Source organism: Gymnoscopelus braueri (genome assembly GCF_963280865.1).
Source record: "Gymnoscopelus braueri genome assembly, chromosome: 21".
Classification (NCBI taxonomy): domain Eukaryota; kingdom Metazoa; phylum Chordata; class Actinopteri; order Myctophiformes; family Myctophidae; genus Gymnoscopelus; species Gymnoscopelus braueri.
In genome coordinates, this window is record NC_137623.1 from 19,352,244 (window position 1) to 19,368,688 (window position 16,445).

The 16,445-nt window shown below is 41.6% G+C and overlaps 1 protein-coding gene across 6 annotated transcripts in view; it reads left to right on the forward strand.

The window, feature by feature from the left end:
- The first annotated feature begins 473 nt into the window (after window positions 1–473).
- asap1b (ArfGAP with SH3 domain, ankyrin repeat and PH domain 1b) overlaps window positions 474–16,445 on the forward strand; it is an 80,421-nt gene continuing 64,449 nt past the window's right edge. For 5 of the 6 annotated variants that reach the window (XM_080418429.1, XM_080418433.1, XM_080418431.1 and 2 more), the window contains exon 1: window positions 474–1,360. In XM_080418429.1, coding sequence (XP_080274555.1) covers window positions 1,235–1,360 — 126 coding nt within the window. In that variant the 5' untranslated portion in view covers window positions 474–1,234. The remainder of the gene's footprint in view (window positions 1,361–16,445) is intronic. The other variant, XM_080418430.1, reaches the window with a different exon arrangement.

The following is a 16,445-nucleotide window of genomic DNA, read 5'->3' on the forward strand; positions in this document are numbered from 1 at the left end:
TCTGGGTAACCGGAAAACTCGTCCCAAAACACGCTCACCTCACCCCCATTTATTTTTTCGCGGACCGCTCGCCCGCAGCGGTTCTTGTATTCTTTCTTGCATTTGTTTTACTGAGCTGAGTATAACTGTATAAGGTTATATTAGAAATACGTTTAGGGTTTAATTGGCATAGTTTTTTACTGAGGTTACGTTTATGAATAAGGTTAGGTTTAGGCGTAGTTTACTGAGCTTACGTTTAGGAATAAGGTTAGGTTTTAGGCATAGTTTACTGAGGTTACGTTTAGGAATACCAGGTGGAGACCGTTCCGAGGTCGCCCGATTTGCCCCGGCGTGACTATGTTTTGGGACGAGTGTTTGTTGTATTCCCTTTCTGCAGTTGATCGGGCATGCGCAGAACTCTTCCTTGTTGTCCCCGTCATCCAACGAGGTGGGTGGGTGAGAGAGAGAGAGCGAGAGAGAGATAGGGAGAGAGAGAGAGAGACCGCTAGCGCGAGCGTGCGAGAGAGAGGGGCTGTGAATGTCAGAGGTAGCGTTATGCATTAAAAACGACAAACTGCGATAATAAAAAAAAAAGAGGGAAAGGACGAATTCCTTCGCAGCATTTGAAGACAATCCACGCGGACGATGGGTTATTATTATAACCGATAGACAACGACTGGTAAATAATTGTCGAGGGTTTTGGACGGACGACAACATCTGTAAAACATAAGCAGGGCATCCGCTATTCTTTGCGTTGCTGGTTCTTTTTCTTTTTTTTTCCTCTTCTTTTTTTTTGTGCTGCCTCCTCCTCGGACGTTTAGCTATTGAGCGCGAAGTGGCGTTTATTTGTCAGGGTTTTGGTTTGGGGGGGCATTCCGTTTAAATAGGTTTTGGTTTGGGGGGGGCATTCCGTTTTAAAAAGGAATATACGCATAAAGAGTGCGTAGAATTCGCGCATTCCTATTATTTTTTTCTCCTCCTTTTTCCCCACACTGTCCCTCGGGGACAGTGAAGTCATCTGAGAAGAAGATACATTATTACCTCTTTGTCATCCTTCATATCGATACTTTTATGTAGTTTAATAACCATTACTGTTATTCCATTTCGGCGCCACCGCTCAATCAACATTACAGCTTATTCCCAGCGTTTTTCCCCTTTCCATATGGTTTTGGCTTTTTAAAAGCTTTATTTAACTTGCCACCCCGCTTTTTTGGGCTATTATTCATCATTCCCCCCCACCGCCGCTGCTGAAAGGATGCCGGATCAAATATCGGTGTCCGAGTTTCTCTCGGAAACCACAGAGGATTACAATTCTCCCACCACGTCCAGCTTCACCACCCGACTGCAGAGCTGCAGGAACACGGTCAACGTTCTGGAGGAGGTAAGGAAAGGCCACAACACCAGTCTCCTGCTCTGCATGATACTGTGTGCCCTCTCCAAGAGTGTACTGGTATTAACATAATGCACCCAGCACATCATCGCTGAGACTGATCGTCATCTGGAAAACTAGACCATGCAAACGAAAATATGCCCTTTTTATTTGAGAGAAATTAATTTAGCAGGTTTTGCCATCATCAGGATTTTAAGCCCTGAAGCTGAGATGATGATGAGGATGATGTTTGAGAATATTTAATAACGGTGTCCATGGACACCTGAGTACACACACACACACACACACACACACACACACACACACACACACACACACACACACACACACACACACACACCTCTATCTATCTATCTATCTATCTATCTATCTATCTATCTATCTATCTATCTATCTATCTATCTATCTGTATCTATATCGCATTAAAATAAATGCAGCTTTAGTCTTATTTTAATCGAACGCATCCTTGATCCTGCACTCCATGGAAGGAGGTGAACAGCTGCACTACATACATACATATACATACATACAGTAGTACATCCATGAGAAGAAGGCTTGTTGCAATGACACTGAACTGGTATAGAAAGATGGCCTCTTCATAGTACAGGCAACTATATTATGGCCTCTGTGGATTTGTTATTCTTTCTAGCAGCAAGTGTTGTAGCCAAATAGAGGGGGTGGACGATATGAAATGGGGAGATGTGCATTCAGGTCTTCAGCTTACTGTGTTCACAATTACATAACTCCCCAGCTTCAAAGCAGAGCTGCCAAGCTCAAGCAAAGTGCTGGCTTTAGACACCAGAGTGGGGGAGGGATGGAGAGAGAAAGAGAAAGAGAGGGAGAGAAACAGAGAATCCTCTACTAGCTAGCCCAGGGGTCTTCAACAAGGGGTCCGGGACCCCTAGGGGGGGTCCTCAGAGTTACCACAGGGGACTGCCAAATCTTTGTGTGATATATAGGAACTTTTTTTCTTTTAAAATAGCCGATCTACAAACTCACAACATTGTAGATCGGCATTTTTCTTTTACAAGAGATTTGGTGTAAGGGAGGGCAGACTAAGTACAGAGCCAAGGGTCAAGTTTACCAAGTATTGAGGGTTTAAGTGGTTAAATGTCTGAAAGTACACATGAGCAAAAAACGTAAATTTTCACAACACTGATGCTATCATCAGTGTTGTGAAAATGAATACTATAGTGCTGTCAAACAACTCTATGAAGCTATCAATGAAAAAGTTTAATCTGACACATAATTTTATACAATAATGAATTAGGGGCCCCTCTGCTTCATCTTAGATAAGGGGACCCCGTCCCCCTACTCAAGCAACATTAGAAGGATTCAGAATGTCAAAGGTTTCACAGTCCAGCACATGGACATGTTTTTAATGTATAGTAATCTGTCACAGTCCACACATCTATTGTTTTGCGTGATGCTGAAATGGTTTCAGGGTAAACATGAGCACCTTGCGCGCCATGTGAACGCGCACCCTTCATTTGATATGACCTCTGATCAACAAGGCGAGTGTAATAAGGTCAGGCAGGTGGGGGAACGGAGGAGGGTAGGGTGGGTGACCACACAGAATGCTGTCTAATCCATGGTTCTGGCTGGCACTGACACTGGCACTGGCCATGCCATGGTTAAGTGGGGCATAAAATCCGGGAGGGACGCACCTTTGCCATTGTCTTTGTCTATAATGCCAAAATGTGTCGGTGACCTCCTTTTTTTGACACATGCTTGAAAATATATCGACTGCGCCTGCGGACCCCCAGGGGTCCTTGGGGGTGTTCCAGGGGGTCCCCAGCAAAAGTAGCTAATGGAGCATCACAATCCTTTTAACCACTTTATCCATTTATATGTTGGCTATTCAAAAATAGCAGATCTACAAGCTCACAGCTCGTCCACGGCCAAATACATATCAATTTGGGGGTCCTTGACATGAAAAAGTTTGAGAGCTACGTAACAGCACTGTTTTTTTTGTGTCCTCACTCCTCCAACAAAATGAACAATCTTAACACCTTTGAATGGAAACAGAAATAACATTTAAATGAAGCGAGGCCTATGTGACATCCATAAATTCATGTACTTGGCTTTATTGTACGTCCGTCACTCTTGATGAAAACCTTAGCTAAACATCTCTAGAGGAGGTGGTGTTATTTCTGTGCTGATAGTAGTTGTTAACAAGCCCCAAAAGCAGATCACGTCCCACTGCCAACAGATAAACATTCAAAGGAGCAGGACAATAACCAATGTCAGCTTGCTATTGTGAGTCATGCACACAAAGCACATTGGATCAGGCCCAGTGCACATTCTTCTTCTCTTCAGCATTCCAAAATGCTATGGGCTTAGAGTAGAGTATGTGTGCTATAAATCATCCCTAAGTTCTGTGTACATTTATAGTGTAATAATAGGAATTTCTGGAAAATGGTACTTGACTCGAGATATGTTTATTTTCAATACAGAGCACTTTTTTTTAGTTTTTTTCTATCCATTCACTGAAACAAGGAAAGGCTCGCTTCAGGAATCACCTCGCTGGCTCCATGCCTCCGAAACTCAGAGAGTGCAGCAGCACAAACGAAAAACATCTGTTAGAAAAAGGCCGCCATGTGCGCCGGAGCTTCGGTAGCCACTCTGGAATTTCTGCAGAGATCACATGACAAGGAAGACCATTATACTGGGACCAAAAACCACCAGCAAATATATTTGTTTGCTGTTTTAGATAGGAAATGTGTTACCTTTGAATTAACATGTTAGTCTAACTATTTAGCAGGATGCCTCTCTGGTATCCAAAACTAGTAGTTTCCACTAATTAGATGCACAGTTCAAGTGCAGCAAAACAGCCAGGCCATTGCTATGACTTCTCGTCTTCCTGTAAGTCCTGTTGCTTTCCTTTAGTTCTTAAAATTATAACATGAAAAATAACAGAAAACGCTAAGGTTGGGAGCGATGTCCGCTCAAATTTGACGGGTACAACAAAACATTGTGATGGACAATGGCATTGTCCTGTTGTTTATTAGACTGGGGTCATTTAGCTTTGCATTGTAGATCCGGTCTAGAACGGATACGAAACGGTCGAGGGGGTCCAGGGTGACCACATTCTGAATCCCCAAAAAGAGGACAACCAGTCCGGCCCCTTGGTCGCACCAGTGCACCTTACATTTACAGTGTGTGTATGTACACCTAAATTATAGGTGCAACCAACAAAAAAGTGGAAGATGTGCGATTTCCTGCTACACATATATAGTGTCATAGTTACAAAAGAATAGTGAAGCTTAATGTTAGGGTGAACCAAACCAGTGCAAAAATGATAAACATAAACCAAACAACTTCTTTACTGATTCTAAAAACAAACGTGTGCAAACTAAATGTAGTCGCCGATTCCTAACACAACTTGCCAATGACACGTGGCGGGAGACGATGACATTGTATATTTTGACACAACCCCTAAACAACACTATTCTAACCCCCTAATACTTGCTTTAACGTTGGATACATTTGCATCGTTCTTGCATTACAGCAGCAAACCCAGAAACAAAACTCACATCATCAAAGAGAACTCCAAAAACCCTCAGTGTTAGTAAGTGTTCATGATTTCCAAGTCTCTCCTCCCAATGTCTCCAAGTTATTTCCTCAGTAATGTTGACAAGGTAAATTATGCAAAAGGTACGGGGTGAATATTTAATGCTGTAACCTGAGGGGTGGGGAAAGCTGACCCACAGGAGAGTTGTCATGCCCTGCGTGCTTCCTATGAGTCACCAAAAGGTGCAGAGAGAGAGGGAGAAAGAGAGGGAGAGAGAGAGAGCTATTGCTGCAACATCAGAGCCTTTTAATTCAGCTGCACGCATCAATTATTGATTACTGCGTAATGACACAAAGATGTTCTGTTCCCTCCTCCGTTCCCCCACCTGCATGTTCTTTTCTTTTCCTCCTCACGATATCGTCTACTTTAGTTTTTTTAATTATAGCACAATGGAATGCTCCTCCAAGGTACTTTCTGTTTTATATTTGGATCAGTTGCAGACAAGAAGTGCGGAAAACAATGAACAGCGAGATAGGATAGGAAGACACAGTTAAGTTAAAAATAACAGCGCTTGGTTGCTAACTTATCCGCTTCACACCAAAACAGGAGATGTCATCATAATGTGTGGATTGCAGACATGGAAGCAGACATGGAAGTGGGTGTGAGGAAGCCTCTCTTCCTGGATCCAGCACTACCTACTACACAATAGGGATGGGACGATAATCGTTATTATCGTTTATCGTGAATTAAAAACTGCGCACAATCGTATCGTGGAGATTTCTTTTCATCTTGAAATTGTCCTCCGTCATACACTAGGATGAATTAGCTTTTGTTGAGTTGCAAATTCAGTACCACTTACGCGTTGCAACGCAAATGTTCCCCCTAGAATAGGGATACTGGGGGTTGAAATGGTTAACAAAGTAGCATTTTAAGTTCTAAGCATATTTTGATTATCGCAATAATATCGTTAATCGCAATTATTTTTGCCACAATAATGGTGACATGTAATTCTTTTTAACTTTTTGTGTTTTCTTTTCTTAAGTGATTGCCCTACTTGAGAATACACTACAGCGTCACACAAAAGCATCAAAAGTAGCAGATCCTCAAGCTCGTTTTAAGCATGTTTATCTGCTACTTTTGCTATTTTTGAATTTGAATCCTGAAAAGTTTTGGACATAATGAGGTTTCCACCCGACGGAGTGGGCTGACTTGGCGTTGTATTTCAGGCGCTTGTTGTGTGTTTGTCAGCGAATGAGGACAGTATTTGTCTCGTCTGTAGCTCAGAGACGGTAATTTGGGTTGCTGAGTTTGCTCTTTAAATCACACTAAGAAGAAGAACCATATCGGGAATACAAGGGAACCCCTCATTGCACTGGCATTCCTCACATCACATGGGCTGTGGACCAGAGAAAATGTCTCTTTTTAAAAAAAAATTATTTTGGGCTTTTTTTGCCTTTTATTAGATAGTATACAGTAGTCTGACAAGAAATGGGGAGAGAGAGATGGGGAGTGACACGCAGCAAAGGTCATCGGGATTCGAACCCGCGACACGCTGTCAGGCTGCATCAGCAGCCTTAGGTGCTCGGACCGCTTCGCCAGCCGTCCGGGCCGAGAAAATGTCTCTTCTCAGTCATCTCATTCAAGCGCTCCTGGGTTTTTTGACCTAATGGAAGTAGGCCTGATACTCTTTATGTTGCAAACCATCTCTAGGTCAGTGCTCCAATGACACTGTAGATTGGCAAAAAAATTAGTCACCATTACAAAATGCTGCATTTAGAAAAATATTATTTTAAGTCATTATTATTGAATAGCTCTAAAATAAAGAGGTTCCACTAGTCTCCTTCTAGTTCCAGTTATGTAGACTAGTGGTTCTCAAAGTTGGGTCCGGGGACCCCCAGGGGTCCTTGACGGGGTTCCACGGGTTACCCAGCAAAAGTAGTTAACCTAGCATCACAGTCATTTTAACCACTTTATCCATTTATATGTTGGCTGTTCAAAAATACAAAATAGCAGATGAACAAGCTGGACGAGCTTGTACATCTGCTATTTTTGAAAATATTTGAAAAATATCGAAAATGTTGAAGAATTTAGATTTTCATTTCACATAAACCTTCTCTTTTAGGGGGTCCCTGGCACAAAACCTTTTCAGATGGGGGTCCGCGGCCAAACTACATATCAATTTGGGGACATGAAACATGAAAGTTTGAGAACGACTGATGTAGACTACAGTTATATGATCCATTGGTGAATAACATTGGTTTTGCTATGGGTTTAGAAATGGACAACAGGACAGTAAATTCTAATTGCTTCCGGTTGTTTTCATGAGTAGGCTAGGCCACAACACCTCAGGCCAGTAAGCTTAGTTTGATGACACAGTCATGTGACACCTAGTCGCTTCATGTGGAGAAAGAATGAGACAGTCATTTGTTTTGAATTCTTTTCAGTCAATGGATAACATTTTCCGATATTCTTTTGCCTCTTAAGTACCAAGGGAAAGAGAACCAGGTTCTATGTTTAAACCTACAGTTAAACCTACAGTTAAAACCTACGGTATCTGATGATCACAAGGCAAAGAAAAACATCCTTTCAGTTTGACTTTGACATAGAGTGCACTGAAACATTCAGTTAGCTGCCGAATTAGAGACTGCAATTGAATCAGTCTTTGTGTGTCAATCTACAACTGCATGGTAGAAAGGAAGATGTTAAGATGCTAAAGTTTGCCTACGTATCGTTCTGCATATACAAGTATCAAGTCATTTGAAAAGTCCCCTTTGCCATCAGTAAAAATAAAACGTGATATATAATATTGTGCTGTGAGTTTAGAGGACATTCATGGCATTACCTGACGATTTTTTTTTTTTTTTCCCTATGACATCAGAATATTTAATTATGCCATTAAAAAATAGGCGAAAGCAATGCATCTTTTCAAAAACGTGAGACTGGTTGCATCAACACAGATTGCTTTACATAACAAAGTGAACACACAGCTTATTTAAGGCTCAATTCTGCAACATTCACAACTCAGCTGACAGCTTTGCCAGACTGAATTAATAATGAAGTTATGATTATTATTCAAATTCATTATTTGTCCCTTGCTGCAGCCTATGATTCATATTGTACAAGTCAATAGGGACACATGGCTTCATGCTGTTTTACTTTTTGTCCTTCCAAATCCAGTTAAACTGCATGACAACAATTCATTTAAATTCACATGCTAGCTAAGCCGGCTGTCTTAGCTCTGACTCATAAATCCCTCGAGGCATTCTTTGCTACGTCAAAGTCAAAGCTCTTTCAAACTGTTGGTTAAAGTGACACTTGATGGCTCCATTGATGGCACATCTCAGAGCTCCAAATACAGTCCTGAGCTGAGCGTGCTCTACTGTCAATAGATTAAGAGGAGGACAGAGGGGTGCATACTCTCAGTGAACAGTCTACAGAAACAGTCCTCGGTCTATAGAAACATTCCGTGAATTATCTTTGAATTTTTGTATTTACCGCAGCACCAGTCCTGACAAACGGACGTGTTTTGGCTACGCAGGCCTTCATCAGCGTTTGCCAAACGTTTGGCAAACGCTGACGAAGACCTGCGTAGCCAAAAACGTGTCCGTTTGCTAGGACTGCTGCTGCGGTAAATTAAATAATTCAAAATAATTCACCTTGTGAGTGCGGACTGTTTCTATAGACATCTTGGAGCTCCATCATGGACTTGGATCAGGCTGACAATGATGAAGGCACAAAGTCAAAGTAGAATCAGATTCAGAATCAAGTTTATTGTCACAACACAAGTTTCCAGTTGTAAAGAAGTGGGTGGAATTCATTTTTGTGCAAGCTCCATCGTATTTGTTATTTTCAGAAAAATTTAAAGAAACGAGGGGCGGGGGGGGGGGGGGCAGGGACAGCATGGAAAAAAGACAACAGATTCAAACAATAGAGAGAGAGAGAAAAAACTATATCTACATTATATACTAATAACGTAATCCAGCTGTTACTGTATGTACAGTACATGAGATTAGACATAAGGTGCATAAACATAGCAGCAGGTATACGTGGTATCAGACATTAAGGTGCAAAAGAGTTATCAGCGCATTGTATGTGAGATTAAGATGCAAAGAGAGTGTAGATACTCCTGGTGAAATATATTACTCAACTACAACTGAAAGTTGTTCAGACAAATGTTTTACTTGAGTTAAAGTACAGGAGTACTTGCAGGAGGTACTTAAGTGCGGTACTCAAGTAAATTTAACTTCCGTTACTGTCCACCACTGGCAAAATGACCATCCATCTCTCTGGAGACTGGGGGCCCAGACAGATGTGAACCCCCCACTCTCTTCCTAAATCAGGAGAGAGCAGGGGGATCAGAGACTGTGAAGCTCCACAGTGCCAGAGCTCATCCTGGTCACTGGGTAATCCGCTCTCTAATAGCTCCTGTTGATGATATATGCCGTGCAGCTGCGGGCAGGAAGGTAGGCCAACAGCTGTGGCCCATAGTCCCGATTATCATATTTCTCCCTCGGAGGGAAAAAAAGAAAACCAACCAACAAACACGCAATATTAGGGCATAGCAGTGGCAGCCATTTTGTGGATCCACAGATAGAAAGCCCACTAATTTGTCCCAGAGAGTTCTGAAAATATTTATGTAAATTATTTTGAGCCTGGTACAAAGCCATCCAGGTTCCTGGTGAATCATGACCATAAAACGTTTGATTCTGTGTCCGAAAATATTTGAAAACCACAAAAATAGGGTATTTATTAAATATTTAAATATTTTTTTTACACAGAATCAAATGTTTTATGATCATGATTCACCAGGAGCCTGGATGCCATGGTTCCAGGCTTAAAATAATTTATATAAATATTTCCGGAAATCTCTATGGGAAAAATGAATGGGCTTTCTATCGGTGGAACCACAAAATGGCCGACACTGCTATGATCTATGGGACAACGCAACAGAACAGAAGAGTCTCACCGCCTGGGAGAATCCTTGGGAAGTTTTAAGTTCTGTGGGGAGGAAAAAAAAACAGACAAACAGTGTTTGTCTTTTTCCTCTTTTGTTTCTTATTTATATCTGTGTCTGGACCTCGGCTGAAACAAAAGAAGCCCAGATGTGCTTTAACAGCCCACTTTTTGTCACATTTTTGAGGCCTTCCTTTCTTCTTCTATCATGTTATCAGTACAGCGGTTGGTGGCATTATTCCACGACTGTGTTGGAGGACTTTTGTTAGATGCAGGGTTGTTTGTCCAACGATGCATGATGCTCTCTTTAGCCTGAGGGATAAACAACACAGTGCATCATTTGTCTGTGAGCCTTGATAGAGTTTGGCACTGGATTTTGTCCAGTGTGCTGTGCTGTGCTGTGCGTTGGCTTAGATTATATTACAGATCCTGGCTTTCGCAGAACGGCAAGGGAAGAAGCTTTCTAAAGAGGCTCAGAAGTCCTCCCTTTTAAACGCATCAGTAAACTGTTGTTTACTGATGTTTACTGAAGTTGTTCACTTCTCTTCCCACCTCCAGTTTAATGTAGAGTTGTTCCGAATCCGATACAGCTACCAGTATCGGACAATTCCACGTCATTTATCACATGATGATATTTCATTTACAGAAATATTTTGAATGTTTCAGTTGATGTTGCTCATACTATTTACATACACCTGTGGTTTTGGAATCGTTGCTCTCTCACCAACACAATCCCATATAAACTATGAAATTCTAAACACATCGTCCACAAAAAAAATGTAAGGAATGTTGTAAAGTGCTGCTGAGTGGAATCCAGGGCCTGTGACTTTGGCAGAGCGCTCAGGGCCACACAACCGCGTCTGCTTATCATAAGCGACTTTGGGCTTGTTTTTCTGTAAAGTTGCTTGTAAATATTGGTAGTTGCGGGTTGTGTTTTTTTGGGCTTGTTTCTAAACTGTAGTTGCATTTGGGCTTGTTTCCTAATGTTGTATAAACCAGTGGTTCTCAAACATTTTCATGTCAAGGACCACCAAATTAATATGTATTTGTCCACGCCCCCCCGATCTCAAAATATTTTTGCCAGATTTGTGTCGTTAAAATGTTCAATATCGCTTTAAAAAAATATGTGTTTGTAAATAGCCGATCTACAAGCTCACAACGCGTCGCGACACGTTTGTAAGCTTGTAGATCGTCTATTTCCAAATAGCTGATTCGTGGGTTTAAAGTGCTCATGTGGCCTATAATAATAGTTGCTTCTTTTGGGCTTGTTTTCTTAGACCTGGTTGCTTATTTCTCTCGCAACACTGCACACTGCCTGGAATGGAACTAGGGACTAGGAGAGAAACATTACTTGCATATTAATGCAGAGGGAAGCTCATTCTTTGGCTGCATGACTTCAGTTGCAACGCTGTGGTTGGTTGGCAGGAAGCTGAGGTGGCAGGCAGGCTTATCAGCTGATCAATGATAAGAGAGAGATTAGAGAATGGCATACAGTAGGTCTACTTAGAATAGTTTATTTTGCTTGAGGTTTTCTCTGCTCAGATCTATATTATCTATATGTCTATATTAGTATGCAAGATTGTCTCTTTCATAAGCCGCCTTTTGACATTGATGGCTGGTCCAAGGGGCAGTAGAGTGGTTTACACCAAGGGTTCCCAAACCTTTCAGGCTGTGACCCCCCCAAAATAATCATATTTGAACTGACGACCCCCCATCCTGACAAGCACTTGGAATTGAAGGAGTTGAGGCATTACATTTGTTTTGACTCGTTTTCACAGATAAAGGCAAGGAGTTGTGAGCTTGTAGATCTGCTATTTTCACAATTTCTGCCCTTTTTCTTATATTATTTGACAAATTGGCAAATGTTTGGCCAGTTGTTAGTAGTATAGTTCAGTGGCGCAGCCAGAACGCTAGTATAGGCTGGGCCTGAGCAGGAGCGGGTGGGCACCCGCGCGCGTGCATGTGTCTCGACCCGTGCGCGCGCGAAAATTTGCGGTTATTGCGCGGATATTGGGCGTTTTTGGGCGTTTTTTTTTGTGACTTTATTTCGGTTTTAGGGTTATGTTATTTAATTCTTATTTTTGCCTGATTTTACCTATTTTTTTTTAATCCAAAAAATTATTATATATATATATATATATTTTTGCAAAATCGATTGGGTGGGCCAGCTCTCTATGTGGGTGGGCCACGGCCCACCCAGGCCCACCCATGGCTACGCCCCTGGTATAGTTTGTTGATTGCTTTTGATACAGTAATGGTCTTTTTCGTTCTGTTTTTTTTTGTAGGTATTAAAAAGGTCTTACAAGTCCTTAAATTGTCACTCCACTGTCATCTGGGGACCCCCTCCAAATCATGTGGGGACCCCCCTGGGGGTCTCGACCCACAGGTTGAGAACCACTGGTTTACATTACAGTGCTCTGAACCAGTCTTGTGTCTCAAAGGTCACAGGTTCAATCCCTGCAAATGTGTGTTGTTAAAGTGAAGTGTTCAATAAGAAATAGCCTGAGTTGGGGAGATCAAAGCGAATGCAAAAATAGTCCTTGTGTTATTACAGTATAGTTACTGATTAACAAAGTGACAAATCTTTTCAAACATTCTGGTAAAGAAAACCTTTTGTTGACCTGGAGTGTTTTGTTGGTTGCTATTGAATACCTGTCATGTATTCAGGGGGTTGTGGTTAACCTGACTTTCATAATCTTTTATCTTGTAGGGTTTCGATCACCTTACATTGAGTATTATTGTAAATAGATTTGAGCCATAGGCTTTCTTGGGTTCAAAATCCTCCTGCAGACCTTGTATTGAACTGTACTTTCCTGTGCTTTTTTTTGTTGCAAACTGCTAATAAAGTATTCAATCAATAATATTTTATCTTGTAGGGTTTCGATTACCTTATGTTGACTGTTATTGTGAGGTTTGAAACTGATGACCTGATGACATGTCTTGCCTATCAGTAATGAGAGAGGCAGAGAAATCTTCACGTAGCACAGTGTGTCATTATTAGAACGGAGTGTTTTTTTTTGGTCTACTCTGAGGTGGAGTTTTGTCCTGGAAATAGCCAACCTCTGTGCTCTCCTGGCGTTTCTATTTTCTCTCCTAAATGAAGCTCCTTCCTTCTGAAGAGCTGGCCAATAGCGGTGTGACGGTACACAGCATTTTTGTTTGGTTTTCGGTTTTGAATCCATGGTTACTAGTTTGTATTTGGTACGGTAATGGAAATCGGGCGTGGCAATTTATATTGATATTGAGATATGAGACTAGATCTGTGGGATTTGGGATATCGTGTAATATCATGATATTATAAGTAATAATTTAATCCCTATTATATACTTTAAAAAAAATCAAGAATAGCTAGAATAACAGATCTACAAGTTTGTAGATCGGCAATCTTTAGAAAAACATATTTTTAGATTGTCGTCGCAATACGATATTATGGTCACAATATTGATATCAAGGTATGTGATTTTGTCCATTTCACCCAGCCCTCGTATAAGATAGTCTCTTCCTTCACCAGCTGCAAAGTAGGTTTGTTTCCTATTCCTACCTGAGGCTTGAAGAGGCCACCAAACAGTTCAGTCATGGCTGACCTGGCCTCTTGACAGGATGGGATGATTGAGATTCCTCTGGGTGTGCCTCCTCTCCCTGGAGATGCATTGACCGCTGCAGTGCTGCGTCCTCACTCTGCAAAAAACAATGAAAACTTTACTGATAACTTACTGTATTATGGGCACCGGCCTATTCTGGAACGATGCAAGTTGGAAATGTATGCACCACCTGAGTTATTCCTTCACACAGACAGACAGACAGACAGACAGACAGACAGACGTTTTGTGAATTTACAGATAGATGGATGTGACTGTCAGTATAGAGAGACAGGAAACTAAGGGCAGAGAGAGGAGAGACACGCAGATCGTGTAAATGCATAATAATGAATTAATCCTTCTTGATGATTTAAATGCAAGACGGATTCAAACCCTCACAAACGCTCACAAAGACCATTATGAGCTGTGAGTGACTGAGACACCAAGCACCCGACATCCCTTTCTTTAAAAAGACCGCACATCTCAGGAGAAAAAAAAAACAATCGCAAAGCAATTGTTTCAACCTCTCACTAAAAGAACATCTTGGACAGCTCTATTTGATCAATGAGAGAAATTCTGTTCCAATATCATGTTACAAAAGTGATGGGTCGCACTCAGAATGGCAAGAGTGAGTTAACCTTTTTATTGTTATTTCTTCTCCATGTCTTTAGGCTAAAAAAGGACAAACGTTGCGGCTATCCAGCCTTTGTCAGTGTCAAAGGCTGGATAGCGGAAACGTTTGTCCTTTGTAGCTACTTACTTTAGTAATATGATATTTGTCTTAGAGGATATCGCACCATAGGAGTCAGAGTGCACGGGTACAAAAATGTGTATCTACAAATTCTGTTCCAGTCATTGTGAGACAGATCACAATGCAAAAATGCATTTCTAACTGTCACCATGGTCACTGAGATCATTTGCAAAAATACATATGTTTGAGAATGTATTATTCATTTGTTAGATCAAAATCAAGTAAGGACAATCTCAGGACATTTAATGGTTGGACAAGTTGGGCAAGATTAAAGGAACCACAGACAGATTTAAAGCTCTCTCATGCTGAGGAAATACCAATTCAAATCCTCAATGAGCTAAAAAAAAAGCTCAGATCTGCTATTTTCACTCCTTTTTAAATCTTTATTTACTCGTGGCCCATAAAAATTGGTCTTGCGACCCAAACATGGGTCCCGATCCATGTTTGGGTCTCTATAACATCTAATGATGGTGCATGGGCGGCTTGGCTTTGTGCCCAAAGCACATGTGAGCATATCAGTTACTAATTTGAGGCGTTCTGTTTTGATCCGGTGTCCTCGCAACACAGGAAGTTGGCTCAATCCATCACATGGTTCTGACCACACTCTGCATGGCCAAGCCAGCTGCACTGCACCGTCTCCTTTCCAACAGCTCCTAACAGCACATGTTGCTTTTCTGCTTCTGATGCCAGCACCCCCAGGTATGTGAGAATAGAGCTGGGGATTTAGTCAAGTCAAGTCAAATCATGTCAAATTTAAAGTACAAAAGTTATTTAAAAAATTGACCAAAGTGCTGTACAGACCAGGAAGTAGCTAAAATCACCAATACAAGAACCACCACTACAGGGACTTGGAGGTAGATAGAGGGGTTAAATGGTCAGCGATGGGAGAGGGCCAGGCCAGCCCATTTAGAGCTTTATAAACTAACGAGTGAATCTTGAAAACTGTTTCTAAACCATAACTGGCAGCCAAGCGGAGAGAGTCCAGGATAATAGGGGTGATATGGTCCCGAGGACCTGTCAGGAGTCTGTCAGTTTAAACCATATCTATCTCTGCATTGCTTATCAGTTGAAACCTTACCCATCCAGCATGAGCGTAGTGAAAGTCTGCTTCATGATACAGACTATAGACTCTTCAGTGTTCAGTGCTAGTATAATGGAGTTCAGGACCAGACTTTTTTCTTCATTGAAATGGTAGGAAAGCAGAGAGGTGGACATTATACTGTAAGTGGTTTCGTCCTAATATAAGGCCAGTAGGGCGCACATGTGGTTTCAGATTGATTGATTGAATACTTTAACATTTTGCAAAAAGTACAGAGGTACGGTTATGCAATAATGCTAAAAGGACAACACGAAAAGCCCTGAGGGCTTGTTTCCATTGTGGTCCTATGTATTCAATTCTTCAAGACATATAAAGACACACAATACTATACAAGAGATCATCAATACTAGGAGCAGTAAAAGTATATTTACAGAAAAACAGTGGGGGTTAATTTATTTTGGCAAGCTAGAAGACTTGTCTAGGTCCATTGGCAAATTGCTGACAGGTGCTCTTTTATGGTGGTTTTGAAGGAGGGTAGGGAGTCGCACTTTTTGATGGCTGTTGGTAGGGCATTCCACATTTTGGTGGCATAATAGTAGAATTCATTAATCCCCATGTTTGTGCCCAATCTGGGGGGGGATGAGATTAGTGGCGCTCCCTCTGGTGTGGTGTTGGGGCCTTAACCACTGTGGTATCTCTGGGCACTTAAGCTTTTATAAAAGTTAAGTTCATTAAAATTCTTACCCCATGACTGAATTGTGGCTGTCATTTAAAAATAATCGATAATCTGGTTATTCTGATGCACCCCCCCTAACCCAATGCACCAGCAGTAGTGTGTGTTCAGTGCAGCATGTGAGAGACTGTCTGACCTCAGCTGCTTTTGGAAACGTTTTACATCCTGCCATTTTTTCCCCTGTTCCACTTGGAAAGCTGCGGGCTCCTCTCCCCGGCTGCAGGCCCGGAGAGAGAGGGATGTCCACTTGTTTCCTGCCAGTGAAAAAAAAAACGTTCCCCGCCCTTCCTGAAAGAAGCATGCCACATGGACTCACAAAATGCTTCATGACAGACCAGCTGAAGCTGCCTCTCTTAGCTTGATTCATGTTGCATGGAACAGAGCTTAGACTGAAATCTGAAATAGTGAAAATAGATGGATTCAGTCATTTTTATTGCATAGAAGCCAGCATCAGGTCTTCTATGGAAGCATGTTGTGCAGTGAAAATAGCCAATCTACTTTTAGATTG